This window comes from Symphodus melops (genome assembly GCF_947650265.1).
Source record: "Symphodus melops genome assembly, chromosome: 15".
NCBI lineage: Eukaryota > Metazoa > Chordata > Actinopteri > Labriformes > Labridae > Symphodus > Symphodus melops.
In genome coordinates this window covers 21,085,351-21,108,615 of record NC_136705.1, presented here as the reverse complement: position 1 = coordinate 21,108,615, position 23,265 = coordinate 21,085,351, and the positions used below count along the sequence as shown (strand labels likewise).

General features: G+C 40.7%; 1 protein-coding gene across 4 annotated transcripts in view; it reads left to right on the top strand.

The window, feature by feature from the left end:
- Positions 1-23,265, top strand: part of LOC306835481 (A-type potassium channel modulatory protein KCNIP2) — a 91,747-nt gene that overhangs the window by 35,901 nt on the left and 32,581 nt on the right. Inside the window, exon 1 of one of the 4 annotated variants that reach the window (XM_079362042.1) lies at positions 5,708-6,023. The exons of the other annotated variants lie outside the window; for them this stretch is intronic. Within the exon in view, the coding sequence (XP_079218168.1) occupies positions 5,936-6,023 (88 nt within the window). The 5' untranslated portion in view covers positions 5,708-5,935. Of the gene's footprint in view, positions 1-5,707; positions 6,024-23,265 lie in introns of those variants that run through there. 4 annotated transcript variants of the gene reach the window in all.

Genomic DNA, 23,265 nt, shown 5'->3' with positions numbered 1-23,265 from the left:
GACTATTCTCTTACAGGACTGACATGTGGAGACAGACAACCAGTCACGAAATCTAAAGAGACACACAATAAATAGAATATCAGTTGCACAGTGGTACAGTGGTTAGCACATCGTGAGGAGGTTCCTGGTTTGAATCCCCCATTGAACAGGGCCTCTCTTTGTGAAGTTTGCATGTTCTCCTTGTGTATACTTGGCTTCTTCAGGTACTCCGGCTTCCTCTCACAGTCCAAAGACATGCTACTTTGGTCAACTGGTGACTCTGACTTGCCAGCACGGTGTGGATGTGATAGTGACTGGTTGCCTGCCTCTAAATGCCAGCCCTTGATTGACTGCTGAACAGACCAGGGTGTACCCGCCTCTCGTTCAGCTCAGATTGGATTTTTGTCTTTCAAATCTGCTGTTTACTGCACTGATAAATCAAGTAGCAGTAGAGTTAAACAGGCTTTATAGTTACAGAACAGTTTTATACCACATCAACACTTCTTTCCATCTCGTCTTCTCTCTCTCTCTCTCTCTCTCTCTCTCTCTCTCTCTCTCTCTCTCTCTCTCTCTCTCTCTCTCTCTCTCTCTCTCTCTCTCTCTCTCTCTCTCTCTCTCTCTCTCTCTCTCTCTCTCTCCTCTCTCTCTCTCTTTATGCCAGATGTGAACAGCTGGATTTAAAACTGCCCACTTGTGTTCAGATCGCCATCACGTACAGTACAACAGCCCACTGCCAACAAACCAGTTGGACCAGAAGTGACACAGTATCATCGTTGCTGATTATATTTTAGGCAGTGGATGCTGTTGTAGTTTCACACAATACGCTTCTGAAAAGCCACACTTACCTCAGGAAACTCTATGTTCTCAAATTCTGAAAATGGGGGATGAATTATTCAATCCATGATTTTCACTTTGAACCCTTTAGAGTCAGGGCCCCATTTTTAATTGAAATAGGTAACACATTGCCAAGGCTGCCTCTGCTCACTCCCATATACTGAGAGCAAGAGGCCTTGGCACAAATCCTGGAGATGTGTCACAGCATTTAAAACAATAATAACACATGCTGCAGATTTTAGAGCAGTCTGCCCTGTTATTTGCTTTTATACTAATCACTACCACCTCCTTTTTATAATCTTATAATCTTGACAAAGTGTCATTTCTCCTCCGAGTTTTACCTGTTCTGTTTGTCAGTGTGGTTGGCTCACCTGATGGCTTTTCACAGCTGCAGACAAGCTCTTCTACACCCTCAGAAAACCTGTCATAAACCGGCAGAGGGTCTGACATGCTCCCTGTCACCCGCTGTGTCAGAGCTGTAGGAAAAAAGAGGTTGTGTTGAATATGTAAGGATATTCTCAAGACAGATATGACAGATAAATTCCTGGATAGGGCAAAATTACTTGTGACTTCAAGTCTGAGTCAGAATTATGAATTATCTGTGTACATAGACCCTTTAGAAAATACTGTGGGGGAAAAAGTTAAACAGTTTCACCACCTATCACTATAACAATGTTGCAGCTAATCTGCTACTGATTAGATATCATTGTAATAAGGGCCAAGGTATTGAATCACATTTTTAAGTGTCTTAAACCTGCATTCATGCTAATAGCCAGCAGGGGGAAATTCCACTGAGTACAAAAAAGGCTGATTATATGAAACCAGATGAAAATCTTTCCTTATACTTTGAAACATTGTTCAATACGTTTTTGGCCTTGATCATCATTTTAAAAATTTCAACTCAACATTGTGTTAATTTAGAAAATAATGCTCCCAATTAGATAAAATAACAGTCAGCAGGGTGTGATGTAGGGTGTGGCTTTAGTACAAGTAGTACACAAGTAGATAAATCACCTGGAGACTTGTTACCATGGGTAACCAATCATCGCATTGTGGTCACTTTTGGCTCTAACGCAACAAGATGGAGACCAGCAAAATGCTGAACTTTTGGCTTACAAAGGGGGGTTCACAAGCCATTTAGACATTTCTTAAAACCTCTTTGTTGTCACAGAAACATGGATAGATCCATATCATTTTAAAAGGTCTGTGATTTTAGAATATGTAATGCTGAAGAGAGAGTCATTTTTAGATAGATAGATAGATAGATAGATAGATAGATAGATAGATAGATACTTTATTGATCCCGAGGGAAATTCAGGAAATTTTTAGCATTAGGATTTTTAGCAGGTTCTCAAGAAGAAAACTCAAAGAAGCAGGCTAAAAAATGGAGCTCCTTATCTAATGGCAATCTAATTGTTTTTCTTTTTTTGTATCTTTAAATAATTTTTCTTCAACAAGGAAACAACGTCTCACTGATGTGACAAATTACTGCCTTAAGTGCTTGAGTTGACTTCCCATGTGAAACCTTGTTGGTTTCATTTGAAGGCACACACATCTGTAAACACCTGTTCTGCAGGTTTTTAACACAATGATGAGTCACAGCATGACAGATTCAGAACGTGGGCAGAAACTAACAGAAATCCTTTTTGTAGCTTGGTGGTGTGTGTTGGGCAGGGTTTGCTAGGCTTATCTTTAAAGAATATTACATGTTAATGTACAAAAACTTTCCCATTGTCTAAGTGAACTTAAGAGAGATTTGTGTAAATGAAGGAGAATACGTTTATGTTCTTCTGACATTTACATCTCAGCTTCTCCTCAGTTTACTTCAGTGCTCTTAATTTCTTCACATTTATTTCGCCACTTACATTTCTGCGCTATTTTTACCATTTTATTTTGTGCAGTTTGTTTCTATTTGTCTGATTTTTGATCCTCGTATATGAAAATGTTGGTTAGACTCTGTTTTCCTGCCAGTCTCCTGAGAACAATGCTGACTTTACTTAACTTTAACCTTTCTTCATCAGAGAGAACGCCCTTTCGGTTGTGTTTGTGTGTGTGTTGTGTGTGTGTGCAGGAGATGGTGTTTTTGGAAGTTTGTAATCTTTCATGCTACACTGATCGCTCAATCTGTCACTTCAGCTCTTCTTCAGCTTTTACCCCTCAGTGTGTGTATGTACTTGTTTGTGTGTGTGTTATGTGTGTCTGTGTTCTCTTTCTTAAGCTACAATGAGAGCAAACTCTATTATTCATGGACTTAAGGAGGCGAGCAGTGAGCATGTAATGTTGTGCACCGATTGTGTGTTTGAAAAAGTGTAATATATGAAAATGCATCACTGTTTGCCAACAATCCTTTGTTTACTTTCTTAAAAAGATCATTTTATGACAAACTTTGTTCTGTTTTACTTCTAAATTTCTTTGTGTTTCTTTGTCATCAGGATTTGATTCTGGTGAGTCAGTGAGTGTTAAAGGTCTGCATTGTGCTTTCATGTGACTTGTTGCATCTTTCTGCTAAGATGAAGTAGAGTCCCATTCCTTTTGTTTTCATTTTGAAAACGCAATATTTCATTGAAATGCAATTTTACAATTTTTTTACAAACAGATGTGCTTTCATTTTATATGTTTTTGTTTAGTTTATGTACATGATTCATTTGTACCTGTAAGATTTCTATGACATTAATTCATAAAATGATCTTACTATAACTTCAACTGTAAGTGTCCAATCCAGTCTTTTCTATTTTGTTTTGACCAGAGAAAGGATTTAAGACCAGTTATCACTGCAAACCAACAGGTGCTGCAGAAAAGGCAAGCGAACTGGTTCAGATATAACTGATTCTACCTGATCTAAAAAGAATCCACAAGCAGAAATGTGATAAAACAAGGAGAAATATTGGAGACGCTTTTTTTAAAAAGGACATTGGTTAGAATGTAGAAGCGTTTCAAGACTGATGCAGAGTTAGCTAAACACTGAAGCTTCCATGACATTGACATGTGCATCAACTCTTCAGAGGAGGGGGGGACAACTCTCTCCAATGTTTTAAATTTGGAAATGTTAAATCCATTGTGTCTACTTACAGTATTGCTCATTTTGGTTGCTTGCCTAAAAAAATGAAAGCAATGAGTTGAAAGATGCTTTGAAACTCCCCAGAGCTGAACATAGAGAAGCTATCTGTTTATTCTCTGTAGGCTCACTGCAAAGCAACCCCTCTCTTATAAAAGTTAAGAGAATGACTGAGCTTAATTTCTTGGCATCTATAGAGAAAGAAACTGTTTTCTCTAACAGTAAGTGTGGGTTTGTAAGAGTCTCGGAGGTATTGGGATGTGTGAGCTTTCCTCGAGTCAGTATCAGCGGTGAGCTCCAACCTGGGTCTTCCTATGAGTAGCCAACTCCTCAATTTTGTGCAGGCTTCTTCTCCCGGGGCTGGCAGGAAAAAGTTAGCCTAAAATGTGGCTCTTGATGTTCACCTATGAGCCCCACCCCTGGAAAATGTTGGGATTTTTTAAAATACATTGGCATACAATTTGTAATCCTGAAGCCTTTTTATGTGCGCTCACAAGTATTATAGTCCCTTTAAAAAAACAAAAAAAAAAAACGTTCAGGTCCTTCTATGTGACTTGTTTGTTTGACAGCTCTTTATCCTGTCCCCCATTGTCCCATCATCTCTTAATGATCCAGAACATCTTGCTGTCAAACACCTGGCTGTACTTTAACCCCTCTCTGTGACTGCTAAATAAGACCGAGTGCCACAAACCCGTGGAAAGAGAAGAAGAGGCAGCATCTGCCTGACACTTGATTGATTTTCTCTCAAGAACAGACAGGTGTGTACGTCCATGTTAGTGTGAATCTGTGAGTGTGCCGCTCGTGCTACCAGAAAAATCCATGGAGTCTGGGGTTGCTGTGGTAACGGTAATCACTTTTAATTCAGCATCAGGGAGGAGCGAAAGAGGATAAAGGTGGAGTGGCAGCCGTTTAGTCGGGTAATATGGGGAGAAGGGGAGGAAAAAAAAAAAGAAAACATGTCAACAGGGAAAACAAGGAGTGTGTTTTGCTGTTCAGCCACTCAGAGTGTTTACATTAGAGGCTGAGAGATGAAGACAGATGAGCTTTAAAGAACTACCTTCCCTTTTCAAAGCTCCTCCTCTTTCTCCTGTCTTCTCCTTTTTACATCCTTGCCTGGCAGATAATAATCCCTCCGTCAGCGGCTGCTGAGGGCTGGTATTTGTCCAACAACCTCTTTCCTCCTGTCAGCTTTTCCTCCCTTTTTAAATTTTACCACACTGGAGACAGGAGGAACAGATATTAATTATGCATTCCCCTTTTTGGCCCTATCTCCACCTCCCTATCTGTTCTCTCGTGTACTTTCACTTCTCCTTTTTGCTGCTTCTCTCCGCCCCATCTCTCTCTCTCTGTGTTATGAATACTATTAATGAGCAAGCGAGGGAGAGACAGTCAGAGAGGGACGGTGTGTGTGATGCTAATTAATAGGTTCGGTTTGTTTCCTCTGTCACTTTACTCAACCTCCTGCTGGAAAAACACACACACACGCACACACACTGTCAGAGCCAGACTTCTTTATGAGTGGGGAAAGGAAAAACATCAACAAGATGTGTGCAGCTCGAGAAAAAACACCACCTGCCACTCAAGCCAGCTCGTAGTATACATCTTCCACACACACATAATCAGACACGCGTGCACTCTGGCATGTGCGCCGTAATTTTCCGCCACACTCCGCTCCCAGCCAATCACAGTCTAGAGCAGAGCCTCTCAGAACGTGAGGGGGAGGGGATAGAGAGATGCTGGCTGATTGACAGGCAGCGCCCTACAGGTGGAGAGAAGAGCAGTGAGACTGAGAGGGAGAGAGAGAGAGAGAGAGAGAGGGGGGAGGACGACAGAGAGAGGAAAGAAGTGGGGTGAGACAGGAGGAGAGGCAGCAGCAGGCAGACTTCCATGTACACACATACACACACTCTCTCATACACACACACACACACACACACACACACACACACACACACACCAGACTTAGAGTGCTCTGTTCCTCCCTTTTTACCTTGAGAGAGCTTGCTTCAACCGGCAGACAAGCAAGACTATCCTCACCTTAACCTCCACCAACACAGCTGCATCAAGATGAGCCAGTGCAGGAAAAGGTGCAAGAGGCAGCTCACTAAGATGGTTCGCTACCTCTACCACTTCCTCATGGGGACGCTCCCCCAAGGTAAGCACCAAAAACTTTGAATCCAAGACGCTAAAGGGTAGCTGTCAGGTTTTGCAAGAGCGGCAATGTGGAGTTGGTCTTTGGTGGAGTTTGTTGTGAATTCGCAAAAGTGATGACGATTTTTGTCCATGAACTCGTGTCTGAGTTTGTTTTCGACTTAAATGGTTGCAGAGCAGCTGCTCTCACAAAAAAAGATATTCCAGAGTGTGAGCGGAGTTTGCGTGTGTATGACCATGGTGTGCATTTTTTGTGTGTATCAACATCTAAGAGCTTTTTTCATCTCAAGACGAGACCATAAAACAAACATACACAAGCTGCAAGATCCCAGTCATTTCCCCACACATACAGTATGTATATATGTACTGTATGAATGTATGCATGCGGGAGTTTTTTTTTTCCCCCCTCTCGTCTTTTCCTGTGCATAATAATAGAATCATATGATCAGTATGCACAGTAGGAATTAGAAAGCTGTTGGCTCGTTGAATGAACTCACTCTTTCCCCCTTTCTATCTGTCTTTTTTAGTTCCTCTCTCCTCCTCTTACCGCTCTGTCCTCTCTCACCTCTTGCTCTCTTTCCTCTTGCTCTCCCTCGTCCTGCTCTGCCTCTCTAACAGTCAAGCAGATTGCCCTCTGGAAGCATGTGGCATTCCACCTCCATTGAGAATCTCTCAGTGGGAGAAAAGACACAGCCTTTTATCCAGCCCTTGAGCCAGCTCTCAGTGTGACACCGAATCACGTTTCCTGCCTCTCTCGCTCTCCCTGTAGAAAACTACAACTTTATAATGCTAATGCCTGCTCTGAGATGAGATAAAGTGCTTTAAGCTTGGTCCCAATCTTTAGTAATTCTGAGACAATCTTTTATGTCCTCACACTCCGTACTCTTGGCTGAATAAAGTGTCCTTTGCGAGAAACACCCTCTATAAAATTGCTTATTGACAGCCTGCTGCAAAGCTTTAGAACAATTTTCCCCCTTTTTTGTCCTGTGAGTGATATTGAGCAGTGGCACAAGCTGCCTTTGGGAAGACACAACAAAGTTGTGTGTTTTCTGTTGAATCTCAGCAGTTGATCCAAGAAGGTGGAGATAAAAGGATGTGTTAAGATGACCTTGTCAATCGAGCGATGTGTGAATACTAATTTGACATCTCTGCCGCTCGCCTCCACCTCAGTCCCCCCCCCCCCCTTGTTATCTCTTCCGACTGTGTGCAGAGCTTCGTGTTCATGCTGGGAAATCAGCAATTGGACATGCGGGCATGTGTGGAGAGGCATGGCCATACATACAAACATGTTGTTACCCTTGAATGTATAAAGTGTTTTGCCCATAGACTTTATATTAAGATGAATGGAACAACAGCCCCCTGGGATTGAAGCCAAAACATTTAGAGCTTCCCCTGTTTGAGTGGCTGCTGTCTATAAGCCCCGCCTCCTCTAAGTCAACAGATGGGACATGGGTCAAACTTTGAAGTTTAAATACACATCAAATAATTGTTTTAAACCCAAATCATGGGTGCAGTGCTCTTAATTCAAGTAGCCGAGCGAAGGTGGAAAGGCTGAAAAAAAAAACTGAAAACAATCCAGTCATTGAACTTTCCACATGTGAGTGTCTGCTCCAAACCAACACAAGAGTGTGTTCTGCTGTGAACTGTACCGACCTGAAGGATCCTTGGTGTTTGATCAGTAAGTTAGATGTGTGTTTCGTGTGATTGAAGGGGTGCAGTGTCAGTTCTGCAGTTCCTGACATGTTGTCCTTATTAATATGCGATGAAGAATCAAAAAAGGGCCACACATCCCTAAGTGGGTGCTGTATTCAAAAAAGCAACAGAGAAGCTCCTGTTTGATGGATTTATTGATAAGTGGCTTTTTGAGTCAACAAACTCTTTCTCAAACTGCTTGAAATGTCACTCATCAATACATTCTTATAATTATACAGTTTATGCAAATCAAATCTACCCTGTCAAAAGAAACTCTAGAACAATCCTTTGTGGTGGCAAAGTTTCTCTTGTTTTGGCATCAGGGACACTTTATACATTTGCTTCTTTAGCTGTAAGAGCTAAGCTTTGGATTCAACATTGACCAATGACGGCTCTCGTGAGGGTTTTCTTCCCTTCCGTGGAGAAAGTGGTGGATCTTGTCTCTTCGCTGATCTTGTCCTGGACATGTGTAACTTGTGTTTTTCGAATGAAAAATCTCAAAACCATCACTAACTGATTAATCTATGGTGTGGAAAAAGGACAAAGCCCGTTTCTTCAATTTACTGTTACACACTTTGTCTGCCAGCTTTCCTGCATCACTGATTACAAGCATTAAAGGGACAATATAACATTGATCAATCTTGTCGCTGATGATCTTGTTTGCTAGCTCATATAAAAGCATCACCAGTAATTTCCGTCAGTTTTATAACCAGTCAAAACAGAAACTTTAAGTAGCAGATTAATTAATTGATTTTCATAAAATTATATTCTGGTGATATTCTGTGTTTTCAAACTATGAACTGACTAACTTTAGCTGTGTTTAATTCTGATACAGCTCATTTCAGAAACAGACACTGCTCTCTTTGCAGCAGACCTACAGTATGTTTAGACCATAAACTGAAACATACAAATGATTACAAATGCAGTGTTGTACTGGATGACAAGTTTCCGTAATGCTGTGAAAATGGGCACTATTGTTCATTTGTAGAAATTACTACAAACAACATCCTGCTGTTGTAAATACTTCACCGAATGCATATTAATCCACTGCTTAGAATAGTTCCCTATTGCCAAGAAATACACCATTTACTCCTGATTGAGTAACATTTGCTAAAAACTGCAGGGACCAGCTTTTCAAAAGAAATACTTAGATTTTTAAATTGAAAATATATATTCATTTTTTTAAAGCCCTTTAGGATTTAAATGTTTCTGTTCTTTGGATTCTTTGATATCATTAGACAGTATAAAGTCCTATTTTAAACTTTGTGCTGTTTCATTTCAAGACAAGAAAATAGGTATGCATTGTTTAAAAATATATTCTATTGGTTAATTCATTGACTTTGATTATGCAAGTTTTCCTGGTTTGAAATTAAAATGTATGAATGAGATGTAGTAATTGATGTTCTGGACATCTGTTGGGAGGCCTCGTGCATACCCACACCGAAACAAGCCACGCACACATAAAGGGAACACAAACATTGTCATGTCATGGGGTTTGACATCCTGCTAGCAAAACAATCTCTTCACCTGTCACACAGCTAACTAGCTTCCACAGTCTCACCAGCTCACATCCATGAAGTATTTATTAAAAACATGTTTGTCTGTGTATGTGTGCGTGCATGCACATGCACAGGAGGGAGTTACCATGACTACTGGCTCCTGTGTGTCTGTTCATGAGAGAGAGAGAGAGAGATGTCTGCCTCGGTGCCATGATAGCCGGTGAGGGCTGAACTGTATAAAGGCTGAGCTACATGGGGGATTTCATCAAGGCCATTCAGGGTTTGGTATTTGGGTTTTGTGGCTTTTTTTGGCCGTGCCAAAGGTGCTGAGGGACGTGCCATTTAACTCTGGCATGGAGCAGAAGAATCTACTCCTCTGTCAAAACTATGTGCATAACTGAAAGTCATTTAACCTATGCAAAACAGGTCGCATGACATTAAGAGAGCCCCAGGTTAAGTCTGTAATTTGTGCACCTCATTGGATAAAGTCAGTGCACCATGTTTGAAAATAAATATAATGTGTCTTGACTTTTGACCCCACATGAGCACACTGTGTGTCTGGAAAGGCACTGCGTCTATAATTAGTTCTATGAATTATAACCATAATCACAATCCCCTGAATGTCCCACCATGGACTTGCACAACAGTTAGAAGCCTGCTGTTTCCCCGTGTTTGTGTGTGCGCTTGTGTGTGTGTGTGTGTGTGCATTACAGATGACAGTCATTTGCAGTCACCCTCCTTCTTGCCCCTACTTTGCCCACTAATTAGTTTGTTTCATTAGCCTCTGTAGGGGAAACAAGGCCATGCTGGCGTGTATGTGTGTGTGTGTGCGTGTGCGCGGGTGTGTGTGCTTGTGTCTGTGTGTGTTCTCTCCTTCTCTGCCCTAGAGCTTTGTTTATGTCAATTTCCCTAATAGTGGGACTTGCTCTGTTTAATGCAATTAAGATGCATTAAACACTGTTCAACTTGTTTTTCACACACACACACACACACACACACACACACGCGCACACACACACACACACACACACGCACTTGTAAAAATGCATACGTTAAGTATCCCAGTTTAAAAACGCTTAAACACCCATTGACTTCCTTTTCCACTCTGTTGTATTACAGAGTCTGCGCCTGTAGATGTTGTAGGGTGTGTTGTATAGAACGGCTGTGAGCCCTATTGATCCGTCCTTTAGCCGAGCTCTTATCTAACATAAACAGTCCAGGCTGACAGCACCTGCCTCGATTCTTTCTGTGTAACCTCTCATCCTCTCCTGCAGCATGTCCCGTCCCCTTAAGTGTCACATAATGTACCTCTATCTCATTACAATGTCTCAAACAGACATGCACAAGATTTAAGAACAGCAGTCATTGGAGCTTATGATGAGCAGAAGGAAAACTAATAAAAAAAGACAACTTATAAATATAACAAACGTACAAATGACTCTGCTTAAAAATCATGATAACTTTAAAAAGTGTGCTTTTAAGCCTTGTGTCTGAGGACTGGTGGATTTATGTTTTCAAACGCTGGAAATAGATTTTTCAGTTGGCTCGTTTTGGGGCTGCATATGTTTCCGTAAGCTATGTGTTATATTAACAGTGTCATGAAGAGCAACAGGAACATTTTCCGATAATTTACCTTTGACCTAAAGCCAGTGACGTAAAGGCCAATCACAGGCCATCAATTAAGAGCGCGCCACTGTCTCAGTGGGCGGAAGAAACTAAATCAAGATGATAATCTGATAAGGGTAAAAGACAGGCTTTGCTGTTGCCATAGTTGCACTGCATGTCAGTCCACTTAGCCCCGCCCCCATTACTGAAAATTATGTGAGTCTAGATCCTTAGTATAATCTATATGGATGAGTTTTGAAATATATCAACCCCTTAACATTTTTACCAATGGAAATAAGCTATTCATACCAAAATTGATGTTTTTATTGTCCTGTATAAAAATGTATGCTTTTATAATTAGATTTTATAATGCTGCAGCTTGGAGTGACTTTTCAGGAAGCTGGTCTAGTTTATGGTGAAATAAAAATGCCTGTCAAGCTAATAATTTGTTTCTAATTAATGAAACGAGCAACACTATTGGCCCAAAGACTTTCCTCCATACAGTGTGCACTAAGATATTGTTTTTGGCTTTGTAATTACTTTTTCTCGTGATAGGTAACCATTAATCCATATTTCATGTGTGAGGATAAATGTCTTTGATAGATGTGAAACAAGCAGAAGTACAAACCGGTCATTACTGCATAATAGAATTCAATAGTGATATAATAACACAGTCTGCTTCAGGTGATCTGGATTCACTCTTGCAGGAACAACCTTCCAGTCACTTGTGCTTTGTTTTTGATCAAATTCTCTCCTTCACCACTGCAGAAAACTTTCAGGTACACGAGCACCAAAACATGGTTGAATCATTTCTTACTGCAGAGTCAGGGTCTTGTTTTTTTTTAGAGGCTTTGACATTTTTCTAAATAAAATTGGGTGTTAGTCTTCCTCCAGAGGCTGCTTGGACTTCATAATTTATAATTAATAACCTGTGATTGTGATTCCCTTTCTGTTGCATGAGCAATTACAGACTTCAATAGTAGTGAGACTGCACACATAGAACTACACACACCGGCTCAGACTGAAACAACACATGTACTTGAAACACAGACTCTGTTTTTCAGGTCTAATACCTTGAGGCTTATTCTTTATTTAATTTTTTTTTGCTACCTGGTCGTGGCTATGACCAAAGAGATTTTCTTATCAGTCTGTCATACATGAATAAAATATATTTGGTCTGAGTCTGGCCCCGGGGATGCTGAGCTGTGTGTGTATTTGTATGCATGATAGTGCTGCAAGAACTTTCGTATACTGTTACTGAATGTGGAAGGAATTTGGATGTTCGTAGAGTTGTACTGACTTGCTATAAAGGTTACAGCAGCTTTAATGATTAGTCCTCTTATGTGTTTCTGTCCCAGAGGCCTTGATACAAGGCGGACATAGCCACAGTGGCATTGCCCCTTGACTTATTTAGCCCCCTTTAGAAGCCACACATTTCTAAGAAAACCTCTGATGATGCAAAATGAAGATTTGTGTGTCATTGGAGGCTTCTTGTCAGACAAGAAATACAAAGCTTTCCCGTCTCAGGGGAAAATGAGGGCGGGATGCACGGCCAATTCAAAAATACTACCAGGTTTCTACTGATACAATGCTTCATGCAAACGGATAAAGTATACCTTTAAGGTACAGCCTGTGATCTTTACTCTTTGCTTGGCTCTCTCAGCACCTGTGGTGTTTAATTTGTCAAACTGTGCAATCTCTGTGACCTCCTTCTACAGTCTGTCAAACATCATTACACACCCGTACATCGCTTTTCTCTTTTTTATGACAACAATTGACATCAAACGTCAAATTAAAGTTGAATGAATGACATATTGGCCTCCTGTGGTGGAAATCTTCGACAAGTGCTCGTAGGGTTTTTAATGTGGGTGCGAGTTTGTTTTATAAGTATTTGTGTAGCTAACAAATGCACATCACAGTGTGTGGTAATGGTGCTCACAGTGGGAGGGGAGTTGTTCATTACAAGGATGATAACTTACTCAAAGCTAAAGACCTCTTCTTGTATGCTTTACCAAGGTGTGAAGTCACTGTTGTCTTAATTCAGGATATGCAATAACAAACCCAGCAGGGAGCGTCTGTGAGGCTTCACAATTGGATTGATGAGACTTGCAGGGCATGAATAAACAGAGATATATTAAGATTAATTGAAAAGATTTTGTTCCACCTCATTTTAAAACTACTTTCCCTGCAGCAGTGCCAGTTTAAGACGGTTTGTGTCCTTTGATGATCTTGTTTAGTGACATTTAGACAAATGGAAAAGAAAGAAACTGAAGAAAGAGACAAAGTGATAGAACAAGAAGGGACGAGATGGGGGAAAAAAAAGTCACATCCTCGCAGGTCTGAGCGCTCATTTCCATTTAAAGAACACACTCGTTTTGTCGCCAGACGTGAAGATTCTCGCTGAAATTAATTTGCCTGCGCTAATCATTCACTTCTGTTTCTGTCTCTTGTTAACACCTCATGACTCCTACGTTCACAGGCAAGATGACAAAGTGGTCTAAAAATAAGCTCTCAGTGGAAGTTCAAGGTCAAAGCCTGAGAAGAAAAAGTTCCTCTCTGAAGATCTATATTTAAAAACCTACTATTCAGTTTTTTTGCATGCAGAGCTAATTTTATGCACAAGAAGTGGCATTTAAGTTCAAGTTATTAAAGGAAAAGCGACAGTTGGTTTGTAGTTATTTGTGCACTCGGTGTATGCTGAATAATCCCTCTGTGTATCTGTTGCTTGCTTTCTTTTCCTCTGTTTTCTCTGGCATCAGTCCTACTGTGTTGGCCTTAATCTGCTCCATGCTGTTCACATTTCACTGCCTCCAAAGCTGATTGATGCAGGGCTTGCTTTGCTCGTCTCTCAGGTACTATACTATCTGACTCAATGTTTTATCTGAGTTTGGGCTGACCTGCCACGTTTCCACCAAATGTATCCAGTACTTTTAGTCCCAGTCACTCATAGAGAACTAAAGGTTCCTAAAAGACAATAAACCCAATAATAGAATGGCATCACACACAAGTGAGTCTATAAAATTGAAGTTTAAGAACTGATTTAAAGTTTGTCACGGATTCTTCGTGCATCATTTCCTTAGGTAGGTTGGCTGAAAGCAGAGGGGCCCAATTACTCTGCTGCCGGATAAAAGGCTCGGCTTATTTATCTGGCTTTACTGAGGATACAACCTTACTTGTTATTTTAGCAGAACAAACGGTCACAGATGCACCACTCCATTTTAATTGACCAACAAACCACTTATGATTCAGCTTGAAGACATAGAGGACATGGATAAGGCTGAAAATGACACAAACACGTCTTCTTCAAAGCATGTTGAAATAGAACTCAGGAGAAATGTAACCAATGCAAAAAAAAAATTTTTTTCTGGTTTTTGTACTTGTAGTTTTGTGTTTAAATAAAATGAACACAACACTCGTGCTGCATGCTGTCCAACAGTCTTATTGAAAGAGTTCAAACCATGAGACTTTGTTCGATGGCTTGTAAAGTTGATCATCAGATCTGTGCCTCTTTACGTAGACGATTACTTGGACTATCATATTTTGTTTGGGGGTTTTGGCTGGTTAAACAAACTGAGATGAACAACATGTCTGTGCAGTCAGACACAGAAAACACACAGACCTGAAATCCACTTTAATGTGGAAAAGGTTAGAGACAATGACACCAATTGATGCTGCTGTCTTATGTAAACAGAACACATTCAATAGATCATTGGATGAATAACCATCTTCAATGAGAATAGTTTAATTCTTAATCATCTTTACCAATATACGAGATATAAATGCATTCTGACTAAAGAACTCACATTTTATGCTGATACTGCTGCTGTCAAACCATTGCTGGATGCACATCTTGTTAAGATCCTCCTTAAAAGCTCTGACCTCTCCTCCTCCTGCAGAGAAAGATCCTCCTCTTCACAACAGTGAAACTCAACCAATATGAATAAAATAGCTTCAGTGAATGTAGAGATGCTGATAATAGGAGTGATCTTCTTAAATATCAGCATAGTATAGTCCTTCCACTGTTGGTCTAAAGTCTCCTGCAAGTTTATTCAGATTGCAATCCCTTGGACTTCACTTAGCCCCTGGTCTCTGAGGTGGAATTGCATTTATTAATTCCTGTAAAAAAAAAAAAAAGTTCCTGTAGTGGAAGTGGAGCCTTATATCCACGTCTAACAGGATTTCAAGGAGGTTATAGGTTACTCCTATTACTTTTTCTCCAGAAAACTGAGGGCAAGACAAGAAGCCAAAAATTATGTGATTAGATTTCAGTTTTTGCCCAAAGCTAGTGCCAGTGTGAGCCGTGTTTAATTAGATGGTGTAGTCCAGCAGCCGGTTCCTGTCATCCCCCATCTCTCTGAAAAAGAGCCCTATCATCTGGAGCCTGTTGATCTTCAGCTGCGTGTAGGACAGTTTACTGTGCCAATGGAGATTTCAGGTGGGAGCCTTGTCCCTCTCACAACGCCCTTCTGCACTACACACACACACATCATCAGTGCACGAACAGGTATGAGTGACATGTCGTCACTCACAAAGCCTGTTTCCTGCCCTACCTTCAACCTCTGCTCCCTTCAACTCCTGCCATCCTCTCCCTCACTTTAATCCTTTGTCTGTACGAGAGAGAAGTGAAACGTTTCCGTCATCCATCATGTGTGTACACACACACACACACCTCACATGTGCTAAAAATAAACCCCTATTAGTAGCAGTCTGTATGTGGGGGTGGAGGGGGAAAACTAGGTGTGACTGGTGGAGAGAAGAAGAAAGAGGGAATTTGGTTAGCAGAGAAACTGAATGAAACAGTTTTGTATTTTGAGGTTCCATTTTGTACTTCAGATCTTTTTTTTGTGTGCAGAATAGACATGATGTCACTTGTACAATAAAGGTTACTGACATTATATGGATATGTATGAATCAAAAACATGTTTTTATGTTGTAGCCATTGGGACAGTTGGCAAAGAAAGACATGTAGTGACATTTAGGCTACCACCAACTCTGGGTTTGACTTACTCACAACACAATCTTTTACATGTCATGCACCCAAATACAACTCTGTAGATGTACATATCATAGCATAAGCAGCCTTTTCATGTCCTAAAGTAATGTGCTATGTGCATTCAGTGGCTTTATGCATAATTCAAACCTTTGATCAGGCTGTTTACATCCCCCAAAGAAAGTATGTCTTTAAAAAGTCTGAATCAACTTTTGAGGCAAATATATACAAAGATATACAGATGTGTAACTGGAATGGTTAAGTTTTACTTTAGTTAAAAAAAACCAGCTGATTTACCTTAGCTGTTATCTACTTTTTGTGATAAATATGTTTCATAGTAAAACTGGGTTTAACTCTGTACATCACTCGAGGTTCACAACAGCTTTTCATAGCTCTCTCTGTCTCTGTCCGTGGTGCTGAAATCCGCTCTAACCACAAAGTGCTTATTCGTCCAGCTGTTCCTCTTAACCTCAACTTTATCAACTTTATCAAGTTTACTTCTTAATAAAAAGTTGTAACTACTTATACCTGCTGCTGTGATCTGAAATGCTCCATATTCAAAACAGCATTTTCTTTTCATTTTCTGTCTTATAATGTGTCAAGATACAAACAAAAATTAATTCACATGAAGCATGTTCCAGCTGCTGAAAACAACAGATGCATTGAGCAAGACGTGTATCGCGCTTGAGTGTTTCAACTTTTACATAATATATTTGTGAACAGAGAAACCCAGTGCAAGTTGACTTTTCCTACATTCTTTCTCCCTGACCTCAGACCGGTCAAGTGGAACACGGTCTCCATTTTCAGAGAAAGGTGTTGTATCAGTGTTTTTAGATCTGACCTCCATCAGAAAATAATTCCATTACCACCCTGTGTTCTCCAGGTTTCCCTAACAAAATAGCACATTTCTTTACTTACAAATGAAATCCTTCAACTGATCTGAATGCATTCCCTACATCAAGTCTAGATAGATAGATAGATGATAGATGGATACTTTATTGATCCCGAGGGAAATTTAAGTCTGTATCTTTACTTTCTGTTTGTGACTTATGTTTCTTCAACCTGGTCTGGTTTTTTGTCCTGATGTCTTTGCTTCCTCCCTCTATGAGCTGTTGTACTCATACAGTAAGACTTATAGCCCTGCTTTGAATCTCAGAACAGTCATTGTACACCTTAATGACTTGTTCTCAATTTTTCAGTTTTCAGAGGAAATTTTTAGTCGTATGTTGATAAATAATTAATTTTCTAATCAGCTCTTTGCAGCCAGCCCCTCAGTCATTAAAGGCTAACCAACGAATGGAAGTGTATTTTCTACCCTTGGTTGACAAGTCCCCCTGGCAGGTGGATGAATTTACTGCTAACTTTAGCTATCAGTGCAGTGAATAAATCGACGCTAACTATAGCTATTAAACGCCTCAGGGGTTTCAAAGTCTTACTGCTGGAAGTGAGCCCCATGCATACACCTGACTTTTTACTTTCACTGCAAAGTGACATTCTTGACGGTATTGTGAGTGTTTGTTCTTGCAGCTTCAACCTGCAATACAGAGGAACATTTCATGTGTAGTGTTGTAACAGATTATTGGATGGAAGTGGTCATGTCATCCCTTTGTATACACGTGCATAATGTAAGATAATTATGATCCGACCTGTTAAAGGGAGCTTTATGACTGCTCTCTCTATTCATGTAACATTACACTTCCAATATTACACCAAGAAAAAGGAAGATATGTTTTGGCTCTTATGGTGGGGTTACGATTTTGGATTCTCACGATCATGATAACAAGAAACTGGAGATTTGATGATTACTGTGACACAATGTGACACTCGTTTTGGTCATAGTTTTTTTTTCCATGTGTGGTAAATGTTTTAAAGTGGTTGTTATTGTATTTTGTCCACATGAGTACGTCACCACTTCTGGAGAAAAACCAAAAATAATTGTTTTGAATCAAAAATAGATTCTGAATCAAATCGAAAGTTGTTTTTCTGTGACACAGCATTTCTTTCTTTTCTTTTCTGAACACATCTATATTGTAAAGCAGTTACAAATAATAATAAAAAAATCTTAGTAAAACAGCAACACTTATATTTGTGAACCTCCTGAGTAGTACTTAAATTGGCTGATCCCCATGCAATGGATGTCATGTAATAACTGAGTTTTTTACTTCATACGTTAGGAGCTGACATTTCTAGGTCACTACAGTATTTTATTTGAAGTTTTATAGAGAAACAAGTGAATATGAACATCAGTGAAGAACTCTCCTCATCCATAAAAGAGGTTTAATGGAGAGAAAAAAAAAACCAAGCAGGTAGTGTAGAGCATCTGACATCACAGCATGATTGGAAAATGTTTGGCCTGATCTGAATAACAATCATGCTTGTTCCGTGTCGTTTTGCACAGCAAGAACAAATCACACTTCAGTCCACCCGCATTCTCACAGACGCACATTTCCAGGCATGTCTGTATTTTGATCTCATTAAAAAGGGTATTTATTCAGATTTTTTCTGCCCGCCCTCCTTTATTTCCTACCCTCGGTCTTCCTCTCTGTGTCATGATCTTTGTTATGGACAGCAGTAGATAGGAACAAAGAATGGATGCATGTTGTGTCTTTCCACCAGGGAGGCCAGTGGTCAGAGGCACTAAAAGTCTGTCAGTCCCCAACAGGGACTTAGCTGTCTGTTCCACTCAGCCATCCGGGCATGAGGACACCAGACCTCGGATCGGGACGACCTTGAGGGACTGTGCCGCTGACCTCTGGTTAACATGACAGTTAGGGAGCAGGAAAGGAAAGTAGGGCAAGAGAATGTTTTCTGAACGCTGCTCAGTCATCAGTACCATTAATTCTTAAGATAAAAAGTTATAGGCTGAATGTAAAGAAATAACTGGTTCTGGTTTTGCATACCACAGGAGTTCCCATGTGTTGCGGAGAAAGGAGAGGAATGGGCTTTGGCGTGGTCAGATATTCAGAAGTGCTTCAGGACAGGAGAGAAGGAGTTAGGTAGGCTTAATCGCCTTATGTCGTTTTAGCTCCCACTAAAAGATTTTTTAAATCTTAACAGATGTTGACCGTTTAAGTAACCTCGTACATGGTCACAAATAGTGTTAGATATGTCTAAAACTGCACATTTCACACTAGCAGGTACCATTAATGAACAACCAGAGTCCTACTGACTCTTAAAAAAAGAAAACCTCATAAATCTCTAACGGTCAAACACAACTTGAGAGTCAAATTAAATTAAATGTTTAAACGTAATCCAAATAGCCGCCTCATTTTATTACAGAAGTATTTACGACCTATTTATCTCAAAGTCTGCTGAAAACAGCATTGAAAACCATAAAACCTGAAAACCTCTGATACTAAACATTGTGTAGCTTTAGATGAGCTGTTATTCAGAGAATATGTTTTTTAGATATTGGGAATCCAATGTTAAATGTGAAAGAACCCAAACAAGAACGCCCAGCTCACTCACCTCTAAAACTAAAGATCTAATTAAAAACAATAAATATATAATAATAATAATGATCTAGAAACATGTTTAAATAATAAGTAAATAGGTATTTATAATGCCTGGGGACTTTATCCCATTGGTTTCGAGGGTTTTCAGCAGCACTCGGTGTCTCTTCTCTCTGTTTTACTTTAAATGTGTCACCTGCTTGTCAGTTCCTGGAGCAGTACTCATCTGTCATCTTTTCACTCTGCACTCCGTAAGTCAGCTGTGTGCTCCACTAACAGGTTTGTGTGTGTCACAGTTATGACACATTTGTGTTTTACTGTAGTTCGTAAGCGGCAGACTCACAAACAGGAAGGAGGAAGAGGCATGAAAGGACTTATTTATCATCTTTTCATGCACAATTTTTTAGCAGGAAAGCGGAAATTTGACTTCTTTGATGTTCTGTTTTGTATCCAGTGAAGCAACACGAGACTTTCCTTTCCAAAAGTAAAGGACCAATATGTAGGATATCTGCTGGAGAAAAGATAACATGACCTACCTGTATCAGCTCACATTAAGGAAACCTGTGATGTTGATGGGCTGACTTCTCTGACAGCAATTCCGGTCTGGGATGGTCTGTATTAGGGATACTAACAACAAGTCCTATGTGCTGAAACCGTCTTGACAGTTTTAAGGCACATAAGGCTGTTTTGGACAACCCTACATTTACCAGGCAAATGCCAAACCAACAGGTATTTTCATGGTTTTATTTAAATTTCACAAGCGCTTTAACAGGTGTAACACAAAGTCAAATTTGTTTAAAAAAGGTAAAGGCATCAGTATTTGTAACTACATTATATCATATCGATACCACAACTACAACAGACAACAAATATTTGGTCATTTCTTGTTTTAACTTAAAATGTCCTTTTAAACAGTGTGGTATGTCAAAGCTCCTGAGCGGTCACTTGTGTGATGGAGGGGTGGTTTTTGTGGCAGTAGTGCTGGGTTGACTGAGGCTGCTGTGGAGGGGGCCAAACAAAGTGATGTCTTTTCGTCGGGCCCTGAAATCCTAGCGACGCTCCTGAGTGGTCTTACAAGTCTTCACGACCTCCGGGAAAGTCAAAGCCATTAGAATGATATTCGACGTTAAACACAATATTCCTTATGTGAGTGATCTGTCCCTGTTTCATGTGTTATTAATGCTCTCATGTCCTTGAACGAAGAAGTGTTCAGACCACACATCAATATCAGACAGACTTCTCTTCATATACGACATTCACATTTACAAGTGTCCCACACATCCTGGCATCATTTTTCTCCCCTGGGTGTCATCCTTCACACCATGTTAACTTGTAATTGCATCAGTCCTACCATGTTGCCATCGTCCTCCTCATCATTGCAGCACTTGGCTCCTCCTCATTTTTTTTCCATTTTTTTTTTTAATTCAACAGATAATGGTCTCAATGTCTCCTCACAGTTTCGTCTCCGCTGTACTTGTGGCTGCTCTGCTGCCTTCACGCTGTTTTGTCAGCTTGTCTGTCTCCGAGTCAGCATGACGTCGAGTCTTACTCCATTTCCTCAAACCAAAGCCTTTTGTGTGTGCCTGGATGTGAATGAGTACGTGTATGTGTGTGCACACTCGCGCACACATGGGTATGTGTGATCTCATCAGTTCCCACCTCTGCTTCTCCAAATCTGATTCCTCTCAGTGCTATTTATAGCTGTGGAAGCCCAGCACACACTGTGTGACATGTCCTGACCTGTGCTCCTGTTCGCTTGTGAGTAAAAGCAGCTCACAACACCTTAAAAGCAATTTTATTAGGTGTGTGTTTGTGTGTTTTCTACACAGCTTTTCTAGGAATCTGGCTCTCGTTTGCTCTCCGTGTGTTTTCAGTCTCGTTCACTCTTTTTCTGATAACTTTGTGTTTACACCAGCCAGGAAGAGTGCAGTTTTGTCATGAACATTTCCCTCCCACATTTTGCATATGCAACTGCTTTTCAGCCTGTAACACACCTTACATTTAAACACGTAAACATGTAGTATAGTTGTGCGTGTGTGTGTGTGAAGAATACTAATCAGAGCCATAGTCTACACTGCCATGATAATAAGGTTTATCATGTCCACAAGGTCTGCTAATATCAGAGAGACTACAACATGGAAAGTTAGGAGTGTGTATGTGAAGACGAACAAACACTGCAGGGTGTGTGTGTGTGTTTGTGTGTATCTGGATCAATACGTTCACCAGCAGATATAATAGATGAGATGGGAATATCTGTCTGTGTCGTTTTATCAATAGTTGGAGCAGAGTGAAATTAGATAGGACAGATATGTAGGTGTGTGTGTGTGTGTGTGTGTGTGTGTGTGTGTGTGTGTGTGTGTGTGTGTGTGTGTGTGTGTGTGTGTGTGTGTGTGTGTGTGTGTGTGTGTGTGTGTGTGTGTGTGTGTGTGTGTGTGTGTGTGTGTGTGTGTGTGTGTGTGTGTGTGTGTGTGTGTGTGTGTGTGTGTGTGTGTGTGTGTGTGTGTGTGTGTGTGTTCGTGGTTGTGTGCAAGCAAACCTGGGGAATTGATGCTATGTGTTGTGTCCATGACGACAGCCCCCCCCCCCCCTCTCTCTCCCCTCTCGCTCTCTCTCTCTCTTTGGTGACAGTTGACAGGTTTAACACAAAGGAGCGTTCAGCTCTGCTCAGCTGACAGACACAATCACAGCCTCTCCTCTTTTGCCTTTCTCCCCATCTTACTGTCGTCTCCTTTGACTTTCACTTCCTTTCCTTATATAATTCAATCTCTCTTTCTTCCTCCCTTCCCCACTCTCATGTCCTTTAATCCTTGTTTATTTCCTTTTCTCCCATTTCCTTACCTCTGTTTGCTTTTCCTACACAAAGAAGTAGTTCCTGCGTGTATCTTGTTTGTGTGCTTAAACCAGCTTTAAACCTTATTCATCATTACTTTGCTGTCCTCCTCTTTGACTTTGCAGGCTTTTTGTGTGCACTGCAGGCAGATTTGTCCTTTGCCTTTGGTTGAATCATTTGCTTTTGATTAGCTGCTGATTCCGAGGAGCAGCATGGTATACATGCTTGTTTTTACTGTTACACGATCACTGTTTCACCTAATGTCCATTGGGTCACTCGTTTAAATACAAAGATTTGTGCTGTGAGCCTGGTATGTCCCTAACCACACGGGTGTGAGTCAGTATAGCAATGATCAATGATGAAGGTTTCTTCTGCAGAGGACATTAAAGCAAAAAAAAAAAAAAAAAGTTCTTTTGTAAGTCTGTGTGCATTCATTTGAGGCGTTCTGCTGTACTTTCAGAACAGGTCAGCCAATGTTAGTGCTCTGCTCAAGGTCTTTTCACAGGTCTTTTACCTGTGATGCAAATTGAAAAAGTGTGACTCTTCTGTTATTACCACACAGAGTACTCGGCTTCATGCCAGGTTAAATATACTGATCTCTTCGAGGTTCAGCTGAGGGCTTATACTGCTGATGAGGTGCAGCAGACTTGGCATCAACTCAAAACTGCTGCATGCTTTTATCAGTTCAGACTGGATACAGTATGTAAAGAACATTTGAAAGTCACATCAGAAAAAAAGATTTGGCACCAGCTACCAGTACATTAAAGTCTGTGTGTGTGTGAGAGAGAGAGAGCAGGGTGTGTGTGTGTGTGTGTGTGTGTGTGTGTGTGTGTGTGTGTGTGTGTGTGTGTGTGTGTGTGTGTGTGTGTGTGTGTGTGTGTGTGTGTGTGTGTGTGTGTGTGTGTGTGTGTGTGTGTGTGTGTGTGTGTGTGTGTGTGTGTGTGTGTGTGTGTGTGTGTGTGTGTGAGAGAGCAGGGTGGTGTGTGTGTGAGAGAGAGAGAGAGCGGGGTGATGTGTGTGTGTGTGTGAGAGAGAGAGAGAGCGGGGTGATGTGTGTGTGTGTGTGAGAGAGAGAGAGAGCGGGGTGATGTGTGTGTGTGTGTGAGAGAGAGAGAGAGCGGGGTGATGTGTGTGTGTGTGTGAGAGAGAGAGAGAGCGGGGTGATGTGTGTGTGTGTG